The 11,467-nt window shown below is 38.7% G+C and overlaps 1 protein-coding gene across 1 annotated transcript; it reads left to right on the forward strand.

Moving 5' to 3' along the window:
* The first annotated feature begins 6,359 nt into the window (after positions 1 to 6,359).
* Positions 6,360 to 6,752, forward strand: LOC145994127 (uncharacterized). The gene has a single exon (XM_083130216.1). The coding sequence runs from the start codon at positions 6,360 to 6,362 to the stop codon at positions 6,750 to 6,752; it is 393 nt and encodes a 130-aa protein (XP_082986342.1).
* Positions 6,753 to 11,467: the final 4,715 nt, after the last annotated feature.

Here is an 11,467-nt window from a genome sequence, read left to right on the forward strand (position 1 = left end):
AAAAAAGAGATTACTTGAAAAGCAAAATTAACGAAATTGAAACAAACAGCAAAAACAAAAATATCAGAGATTTATATAAAGGTGTAAATGAATTTAGAAAGGGGTGGCAACCTAAAGTAAACTTGATAAAAGATAAAGACGGTGATTTTCTAGCTGACCCAAGGGATATTCTAAATAGATGGAAGAACTACTTTAATGACCTTTTTTAAATGTTCATGTAGGAGATAAATCAGAAGTAAATGAAGTGCACACAGCAGAACCTTTAGTTCCAGAACCTAACTTGACTGAAGTTAAAGATGCTATTAAAAGGCTAAAGAATAAGAGAGCACCTGGCATTGATTTAATACCAGCTGAGTTAATTAAATATGGTGGGAATTCGTTAATATGTCAAATTCATAAATTAATTTGTTTAAAATGGAATAAAGAAGAAATACCTCAACAGTGGAAAGAATCCATAATTGTTCCTGTGTTTAAAAAAGGTGATAAAATGAACTGCAATAATTACCGCGGAATTTCTCTACTCTCAACAACATATAAAATATTATCTAACATTCTTTTAACAAGACTAACCCCATATGCTAATGACATTATAGTTGATTTTCAATGTGGATTTAAACGTAACAGATCAACTACAGTTCAAATTTTTCACATCAGACAGACACTTGAAAAAAGTGGGAATATAATTAAAATGTCCATAAGCTATTCATTGATTTCAAAAAGCATATGATTCGGTCAAAAGAGATAAATTATATAATATATTAGTCTAGTTTGGAATACCTAAGAAGCTTGTTAGTATGATAAAAGTATGCACCAGTGAAACAGAAAGTAAAATTCTTGTGGGTATTAATATGTCTGACAAATTTACAATTCATGATGGGTTAAAACAAGGAGATGCATTATCTCCATTGCTCTTTAATTTTACCTTAGAATATTCTGCTGGGAAGGTAAGAGAAACTAACGAAGGACTAAAATTAAATGGTACGACTCAGTTGTTAGCATATGCAGATGATGTAGACTTATTAGGGAATGATATAAATACAATTAAGAATATTGCTAAAATATTTTTCAAAACTGCTAAAGAGATAGGTTTGGAAGTTAACAAAGAGAAAACTAAATATATGCTTACAGGACGAAACCAAGTATTAGGTAATAATCAAAATCTAATTATTGATAACAACTCGTTTGAACTAGTTTCCAAATTCAAATACTTAGGCGTAATATTAACAAATGAACATTTTATTAAGGAGGAAATAAAAAGTAGGCTTAATTCAGGAAATGCATGTTACTTCTCTCTTCATAAACTTTTGTCTTCTCGTTTAATATCTAAGAAACTAAAAGTTAATATATACAAAACAGTAATTTTGCCTGTAGTATTATATGGGTGTGAAACTTGGTCCCTTACATTGAAAGAGGAACACAAATTGAGAGTACTTGAAAATAAGATCCTTAGGAAAATATTTAGACCTAAAAGGGATGAGGAGACAGGTGAGTGGAGAAGGTTACATAATTTAGAACTACATAGTTTGTATTCATGTCCAGATATTATTAGAATAATTAAATCAAGAAGACTTAGGTGGCCAGGTCATGTGGCACGAATGGGAGAGGAAAGAGGAGTTTATAGGATTCTTGTTGGGAAACTTGATGGTAAGAGACCTATAGGAAGGCCAAGACGAAGATAGAGGGACAACGTTGAGATGGACCTAAAGGAAATCGTTAGAGATGGGAGAGAGTATATAGATCTTGCTCAAGATAGGGACAGATGGAAGGCCTGTGTTGCTGCAGCCATGAACCTTCGGGTTTAAGAAGGCTGGAGAGTTAGTTGGTTAGTTAGTTTAGGATCATTCTATCATATGTACAGCGTGTTCATATATAAACTGTCATACTTTAAAGTGATATTACGTCGCTTTGGATAATCGTATTTAAATGAAATTGGTGACATTTGAAAGAAAAACTCAAATATTTTATTTTACAACTCATAGACATTGAATGTGGCCCCCACGAGTGGCCCTGCAGACATCAAGGCGATATTCAGATTCATGCAACACACGCTCCAACATATCCACAGGGATGGACTGGATTGCAGAAGTGATGCGAATTTGCAGTTCTTGCAGGTTTTGAGGCAATGGGGGTACATAGACACAATCTTTTATGTAACCCCATAAAAAAAGTCACAGACCTTCAAGTCAGGTGACCTCGGCTGCAAATTGTAGAAGACATTATCATCATTTCCGTCACGTCCAATCCGTCTTCCTGGAAGCCGCTCATTCAGATGTTTTCGAACATGTAAATTCCAGTGAGGAGGTGCTCCATCTTGTTGAAAAATAAATTCATCGCCTTCATTTTCTTCCAATTGTGGAAATAACCATTCAGTGTGCATGTCAAGATAAGCTGGACCTTTTACAGTGGCCTCTCGAAAGGAAAATGGGCCATAGACTTGACGTTTCGATACGGCACAAAAGACATTCACTTTAGGGGAGTCTCTTTCAACTTCCAAAATTGCATGTGGATTCTTACTCCCCCAAATCCTTACATTATGTCTGTTCACTTTCCCACCAACGTGGAATGTTACCTCATCACTGAAAATTATTTTTCCTGACAGATTTACGTTATCCTCCATTAGTAACATAAAATGTTCAGAGAAATCTAACCGTTTTACAGGATCATCAGGTTTCAACTTGTGCACTAATTGCAGTTTGTAGGAGTGAAACTTCAGTAGCGTACGCAGGATCTTAGATACGGTGGATTTAGGGATGTTCAACTGCTGACTAGCTCTACGTACAGACTTCTTAGGACTACGAACAAATGCCAGAGAGCAACTGTACAGAGAGCGGGTGGAAAACGAAGGACAACATGCCTCGAGCAACTATTTCGAATTGTAACGCTGCTGCAAGAGGGATATCGCCAAGGGGACGTCGCTGCCCATGTTGGAGTGAACCAAAGTGATGTCTCTCGAGTGTCGAAAAAGTTCAGGGAGACACAACCAGTTGCTGAGGACAGGGCGGTCACGCAAACCAACACGCAGGGAAGATCGGTACGTTGTGATTTCGGCACGTCGTAGACCCACTGCAACTGCTACCAGATTGTGTCAGGATCTGCGGAGGACCTCAGGAGCGAATGTTTCCGATCAGACAGTACGGAATCCAAAGTAAGTATATATATAGTTGAGAAAGTAGCGCAGTCTTCCCTCCCGAATCTGAAAAAAGAGGGTCGTGGGCGGTCCCAACCCTGACGTCACTCACGGGACATAGGTGACGCTGTCACTGACCTTTCCGCTTGTTATAGTATCTGCATTTGTGTGAGGGACCGTGAAAGTGCCTTGTGTTTCCTGTAGCTCTTGTGTGATAGTGGAGAATTTTTTCCAACAACAATAACATTTCAGGAAAATGCCGCGCAATTGTGCTGTTGTTTTGTGCCCGAACAACGCAAGAAATACAGTAGAACAGGCACGTATCCAAGCAAAAGTTTTCGGTTTAAAGTAGATAAAATGAGGATTTTGGTTTCTTGTGGGGAGAAATAAGATAATGTGACGATAATTTAAGGAGATAAATAATTATCAAGGCAAGACGGAGAATGTTCTGTAACCCTGTTATTGATAATAGCACGCATCAAAAGTGGGGTATAGGGGGCTTGACCCCTTCTCTCCAGGATTTTTTAAAAATTTACATTAGATAAAATTAGGCTTTCGGCTTCGTCAATAATATGACAATAATTTAAGGAAACAAATAATTACTGAGAAAAGACTGAGAATGTTCTATAATCCTGTTATTTTTACTAGCGCGTATCCAAGATGGGGATCAGGTGGCTCGAGTCCCATCAGGTAATTTTTCAGTTTACACTACATAAAATTAGGTTTTTATCTTCTTGAATAATATGACGATAATTTAAGGAGAGAAATAGTTATGAAAGCAAGACGGAGAATTACCCTGTTGTTGATAATATTGCACGTAAACTTTACTTGAGCTTTCAGTGTTGTCGCAGTGAACTTGAGCACTATGTAGAGACTTGTCAGTATTTGGAAGCTGCACAGCAAAGGTAGCTCCACACGTAGGGCGATTAGTTGTAATTTTTAGACTCTGGAAGACGCGAGAGGGAATGTTCTTGAATAAGAGGAGTCGAACTACTGGCAATATCTATGAATCGTTTTTCTGCGGAACATTCTACAATATAATGAGGATATAAATATGCGTTAATTAGAACCATTCCTAAATATATATTCTTTGATCGGACCTTGGATCCAATGAGAAAAATGGTGTTGTCTCTGACTTCATTTCCTTTTAAGCGTTCAATTCAAGGACTTGTTCATGATTTATTTTATAGTGTACAAGGCGCTTTACTTCAGTCTCCAATACGAAATCATAAAAACTTCTGGTGACTTGATTTCAAAAAACGTGTCCGAGATAACGAGTGGCGTTCCCAGGATTTTCGGAAGGGAGATTGGTTACGTATACTATTTTTGGTGGTCAGTCCTCATTTTGCCATCTTTTCCTGTCTTTGACGTTCAAATGGGGCTATGACCCACCAACCCTCCCTTGGGCACATCCTTGGAGATAAATAAGTAAGCATTTAATTATATTTGGAGACGAAACATTAGACGTGTTGGCGACGGAAGGGTTTTCACTGTGCATTAATTGCTTCGCGATCCAGCTGTATTCTAGAAGACTTCCTTTGTTTCGTGCCGATGTGTGAGAAGACTGCGGAAGCTCTGATAGACAATTTTGAACACTTGCGAGTGCTTAGGCCTGAATATGAACAATTTGGTGGGTTTCTGGTTTTTATAAGAGCTGCAAACATGGGAGGACAAGACACATTAGTGCTGTTCAGGCTCGAATCAGAGAAATATTCGCGAACTGTCTGTTTCCAGTTCGCAGCCCACAGTTTGAATCTCGCGTTGTCGAGTGGATTGTCCATCTCGTGTATTGAAATTGACAAACACACATACTGAGATGGTTCCTGCACACAAAGTTATAGCATGGAAACAGAGGAGTCGAGTGGTAAAAAATGTCCCGATTTCACGTTCTGATTAAAATGAGATCCTTAAACAGTGGCGACGATTTAGGGGATAGTTGCTCCTCATTTTCTTGCCCCCACAATACGTCCTTTTAATGCTAAGCCTTGTCTACCAAGAGAAAGTAAACTTTCCTTGCAACCCCCCTCCCCCGTTTTAGAACCAAATTGCCACAAATGGCCTTAAACATACAATACCCCTTAAAAAATGGTGTTCACCCACCTCCCCGAAAGGAATTCTTGTATACGTGCCTGGGTTTATGCTATTTTTCGTTTCTAAAGGATCCGATTACGTGCAAGATGTGGGTTTCAAAGTGAAGAGGTTAGATCCTGTTAACACCAAAACAGCGACAGTGTGCTCATCGCATTTTCTGGATGCCTATTACGAACGGAACTTAAAAGCAGAACTGTTGAGTATTATTACCTATAGACCGCAGCTTAATAGAAACGCTGTACCATGTATAAATTTGCATGGTTGAGTGGTGAATTGTAGTAGTGTTAAACAGCCAAATGACATAATTGATCGGACTGGACGTGCCAATAAACGTCAGATTCGAAAGCGAGCAGTGGAAATACTTGAAGGGTTGTCTCCTCGCAAAAGAATTTGCATGGCACATAATTCAGAGACTTTGAGTACTGGAAATATACCCAATATCCCAATCTACAACAAGATAAGTGTGTTGGAAACTCTGAAAAAGAAATTAAAATGTGCTGAAGAACAAATATAGAAACTGCAGACACTACAGGATGAAAGTGCTAAAAGAGCAACTTTTGGATTATAAAACATGAAGTTGTAATGTCTCGGCCCCAGTGATTTATCCAACAACTTCGCCCTAACACCCCACACAATGTTTTAAAATGGACAACTTTGTGGTCATTTTGGCTCTAAGTATAATTTTTCACCCCCATAAACACGAATTTACACCACTCAAATAGAAAATTCTGATGAAACCTCTGCTCCACCTCCGAGCCGGCTTTCCCGCTTTTCATTACATGTAATTCTATTGATAGTTACTTTTCAGCGACACAGTTTACTAGATATAGTCTGCTCTATACATATACATTTACTTATAGTACACACACGCCAGAACATTCATTCGATTTTTAAAACAAATTTATTTCCGAAAACACGGAAGAAGTGTGAATTCCAATGCCGTTGCTGGTGCTCGTCTTTGACACGTCCCTTGGCTGACGTCATCCGTTGAGGTTTACGAATGGTTCCGAACTTTTCCGAACGCCAGACTGCACCTCCCTGGCGGAATCGACTTCATGAGGAAGGATTGACGTCAAGAAGACCCATATCCAAGGTTCCTCTGAAAGCACACCATAAGGGAGACCGTGTAAGGTGGGCAACAATGCACAGCGAATGGAGTCAGGAGCAGTTGGAGCACACGCTCTTTACAGATGAGGTCACCATCAGTTTGCACCCGTTAAGCAAAAGCATAAGGGTTTGGAGACGATCAGATGAGAGATTGAAAGAGCCCTTCATCCAGGAACGTCACCAGCAGCAGGGGGGCTCCATCATGTTTTGGGGTGAAATCATGTTTGGTCGACGTACGCCCCTAATTCCTCTCCAGGGTCACGTGACTGGTCTGATGTACAGAAACGCTATTCTCGAACCCGTGGTAGCAGGTTTCTCTACAACTGTGGGGGATGGCTTCACGCTGGTGGATGATAACGCTCGACCACATCGAGCCAGAGTGGTTCAAGAGTTCCTTGATATGCATGGCATTCGACACATGGTGTAGCCGGCGTATTCTCCAGACATGAACTGTGTGGAACATGCATGGGGACACCTGAAGCGAGCAATTGTCAGCCGCGAAAATCCTCCTGTGAACAAGGTTCAATTGCGGGAGGCTGCCATTCTAGAGTGGGACAGTCTTCCTCAGAAGAAGTTGAATCCTCTTATCCTTGGCATGCCCCGTCGTGTTCAAGCATGCCTTCTGGCTCGAGGTGGCTACAGGCCCGTAGCTAGAGGGGGGCAGGGGGGTAACTGCTCCCCCTGAGAGCCTGCTTTGCCCCCCCCCTGTCAAAAATACAGAACATATTCCTACCTGGAATTCTCACTAATCTGTCAATTATATCCCCTATTACTCTAGCAACATAACAAAAACACTTAGCTATTGATTTTGTGATTTATTAAGGTGTGGGATTCCGAATAATGTCGTACTAGGATTAGGGGGAGAAAATATCTTCCTGATTCAGATTTCCGAAAATGATTTCGTAATTTTTAGTATCTAGAACAGTTGTGACATTTTGAGAAGTCTTGTATGAAAGGTGCCTAATGTGTTTGGATGTTTTTCTTGGATGTGTTGCTATGAAGTTTGAACTGCTTAATCTTTAGTTTCCGAAGTCTACCTATTGGTAATAGTGATTCAGGTGGTAGAGAGAGGGAGTGGATATTTGATTTTTGTTACTTAGCGTTGCCTTTCTGCCACTTCGAGCTAATCGTGACAATGAGTGATGACGTGAAATTGATGAAAAGACACTCACAAACAGTGCTGCAACCACAGCAAGGGGCAGGAGCATTATCATCCCCCCCCCCAATTTGGTCGGAAGTCCAATCTAGGGGGGGGGGCAAACATTGAAGTAAAGAAACATGACTAGCAGAATCTAAGAATAGCAGTACAAATGGATACTCAAGATGGAATTAGTTTTCAAGGTTCTCTTGAATTTTTCTTCCAGATGCCCAAAGGGCAGTTGCAGGGGGCACAGAGGCACAATTGCCCTCTCGCTTTCAAATTTTATAAAAATAAAAGTACATTTCGTAAAATTTTCGAAAAATTTCGCAAGTGCGAATTCTCCTATTCTTATAGTCCAAAGCCCTGGGAGCCAAAACGATCTAATTGAAAAAAAAATGTTAAAGAGAATGCCATGGCACCTCGTGAAATTATTTGCGCCCTATTAAATCAATATTGTTTTCAGTTTGCAAATATTTTGATCTAAAACTTTTCCTTGTCGCTTCGATCCCAAGATGATTCTTCTCTGTAATGCATTCTAAATTACCAGAGAGAGAAGTAAGGCCAAATATATACTTCAGATTGTTGCTGCTTAAATGCACGAACAATTATTTTGAGAAAAAGGAGCGCGCACATTTGAGAGACAATTTGGCGTATGAATTAATCATGTAATGTATTTAAATAATATATATATATGCCTTGTATATGCTGCACTCTGGTGCCGAATGAAAGAAGTATTGCCGCTTGCATCACTGTTCGCACAGCGAAGTGACTGAAGATTAAGCAGTTCAAACTTCATAGCAACACATGTACGTGTATATATATATATATATATATATATAAAAGAAACTTTAAATACGTACACAATTTAGCGTTAACATGTTGCATATGCATTTTCTTATTTTACGTCGCTCCATGTTGCATATGTGTAAAATATATGTTGTACATGAAAGTTATATGTGTCATATGTACAAAAAAAAGTTTGTCATGCATATTCTGTCTTTCAAAAATACAGTTTGTGTGCTTGTTTTCCATTATTAGCTAATATGAAATTGAACATGTTGGAAAAGTACCGGGTGATCTGTTTGAGATGTCAGAAAAATAAACCTTTATACACAAGAGGTTAATGTACGTATCTCCGAGCAACTTGTAATATAAGCAGAAAGGATATAAGTTTCGAATTCAGCCAAATGGCGGCGCTAATGTGCATACAAAGGTGGTGATCACGTCACAACAGCGCACACAGTATGTCGTATGGTAAGCGAAATTTTCGAGTATTACATGCAAGTTACTGCCACCACGTAGCTGAAATTCGTAAACCTCCACTTATTCGAAACTTACACCCTTTCTGCTTATATTACAACAAACTGCTCAGAGATACGTACCTTAACCTCTTGTAATGCAAAAAATGTATTACAAATTTTTACACAATTCATCAAAGTGTAGATAATATGTAACCATTATTATTTCATTAATTTGAATTTTCTTCCATAACACAACACAATGGTGTTGTCGGATTCTCCTTAAATTCCTTTGTGCGTAAAAATCTTGCATACTGGAAACTAGAGGGAAACATTGTGAAGCACGATTTATAATGGACTTCCTTAATCAGTTCTGCAGAGAAGCCCAAAACTGTTGGTACATATTAATCGTCTATTAACCTTTTCGACCTGTAATTATAAAGTAGATACAGTCGCTATTTATGTTAAACTTTAGCTTTGTATTCTTTGGTATTCCGAAAAGTCATTATCGAAATATTGTTATTTGATGTTGCTCGAACTTTTTTTTTTTTTGTTCATTGGAGTTTCACGATATCGTCCCTTTCCTGTTACATATCACTTTTGGAGGAGGGGGACAAGTGCCCGTCTGTACCCTGCTATATCTGCCAATGCAACAGAGTATATTAAAAAAATTTGCCCCCTCTAGGATTGACTTTGCCCCCCCTAATAAGAATTCCTGGCTACGGGCCTGGGTGGCTATACACGGTACTGAACTCCCATCTGTTTATCCCAAGCATGCCTGCTAACCGTAGGTACACGGTATTGCACTGCCTTTCTTTTGTGTTTCGCATTCCACATTTTCAATCTTGTGCTTGTGGTGTGATTCTCGTATGATTTTGTTTCTTCTGTGTGGCTGCACTGTTTTCTTTCAGTTTGTATGTCTCCCCTTTACTCTTAAATATGATTCCATGTATCTAGTACAATAAAATGATCACAAACCCTGAATATGCAAAACTTTTTTTGGGCACTGTATATAGTCGCTCCAGTTAAGAAAAAAATTGGAGGCAATCAAAAGGAAATCGAACCCAGTATCTCCTGCGTGTCAAACTAACACGCTACCACTCCACCACCTGGTTTTCTGTCAGTCGGACAATATAATCGTCTTGTGAGTAACGCTTGCTAAGTTTCTAATTTTTGAAGCTCTTGTAATTTTTGTTGCGTGTCACGGATTTATGTTTACTTCAACATTTGAGCACACAATCCAAACATACGTAAATTGTATACACAGAAAACATGGGTTTTCTGCACATAATTACGGAGCATGCGCTCTGTCAATGACTAGAAGGAACCTCGCAAAAGTTACCGAAGCTTCTCTGCGGCGCTGACAGTTGGCCCAGGAGTCACGTGGTATCAGTGCTTATCAGTCGACATGACCTTGTGCCTGCAGAACCAGCACACTGAAGTGAACGAAGGTATTTTACGTGATTTGTAAGCTGGAACAAAACATGCCACGCGTTACAACAGACAGAGGTTTGCATTCAGCTTTGGGAAAGACAAACCACACTACGCATACAGACAGAGTATAATGTAAGATAAAAGGAAATTATTTCTCCGTCTCCTAAAACTGATAATTTTATTGCCTTTTTTTTTAGTTATTTGACCACAGAAACGGATTATATTATTGAAGTCGTATCTCATGTGATGGCTTGGTTCAGTATGCTGATCAGGTTTTCTGACAAAAGCAAGACGAGCTACCCAAGAACAGTAATTTTCTATCTTTTATATATGCTTCCTTCCTCATCCGGTATAAGGCAGACGAGCACATACCACGAATATGTAAGAGAACTATTGCTAATTTGGTAACTTGTCTTGCAATTGAATTTCTGTCATGAACAGCTGCAAAGAAACAAAGGCTTTCCTTTTTAAAGATTACACTGAATAATTGTTATTTGATTAGGAAACTAAAATGACATCAGTATTTACATGCAGTACACAAGGGATTCTAAACACACTTTAAAACATACTACTGTTCGTTTCAACGTATTATTTCAACAACCAAGACACAAAATAAAGAACATGCTCAAAAAAAAATATGTTTCTGTCATTATCAAGTGCACTACGTTGTTAACATCACGTTTGGATTTGCCGGTTATCCAAATATTATTAATTTTGAAAATAGTCTTTCAGTTAGTGTAATGTGCCTGAAATTAAATGTCCTATTTTTAACCGTGAACGTGTTTTGTTTCTTCAATTAAAACTTTTAGTTTACAATTTAGTTCATCATACCAACCTGTGTCCTTCTGCCTTGTTTATTTATAGTTATAAATAAAATCCCATTGGAGCATGGAAAAACCTTTCACTGTTCATAAGTCAGTCATTGTTCTCTGCAGTTTTCAATGCAACATACAGGCTCTCTGATCGTGCATCGTACGTTTCACATCAGGTATGCACATAATTTAAAATATTTATAAGTTGTTTTAAGCGAAATTCTCCATTTTTATTCTTTCCATATATGATATCAATATCACATTGCAAACAGTTATTAATGGTTTCAATGTCATTTGCTGGGGGGAAAAAGTTTTGTATTACTTTAGATTCGAACATGCAAACGCAAGTATCAATGTATTGCTTTAGACAGCACTCATGATTTTGAAACGTGGAAAGGTAATCATTTTACGGGGAACGTGAAATTTGGTGTGCGTTGACAGACTGTAGCTACTGCCATATCACCACTGACAACTAGGAAGCGTTTCAATGATCACGTGGCTGCATGCTTTTCAGTAA

This window comes from Lepisma saccharinum, chromosome 10 (assembly GCF_977018435.1).
Source record: "Lepisma saccharinum chromosome 10, izLepSacc3.1, whole genome shotgun sequence".
Taxonomy (NCBI): Eukaryota; Metazoa; Arthropoda; class Insecta; order Zygentoma; family Lepismatidae; genus Lepisma; species Lepisma saccharinum.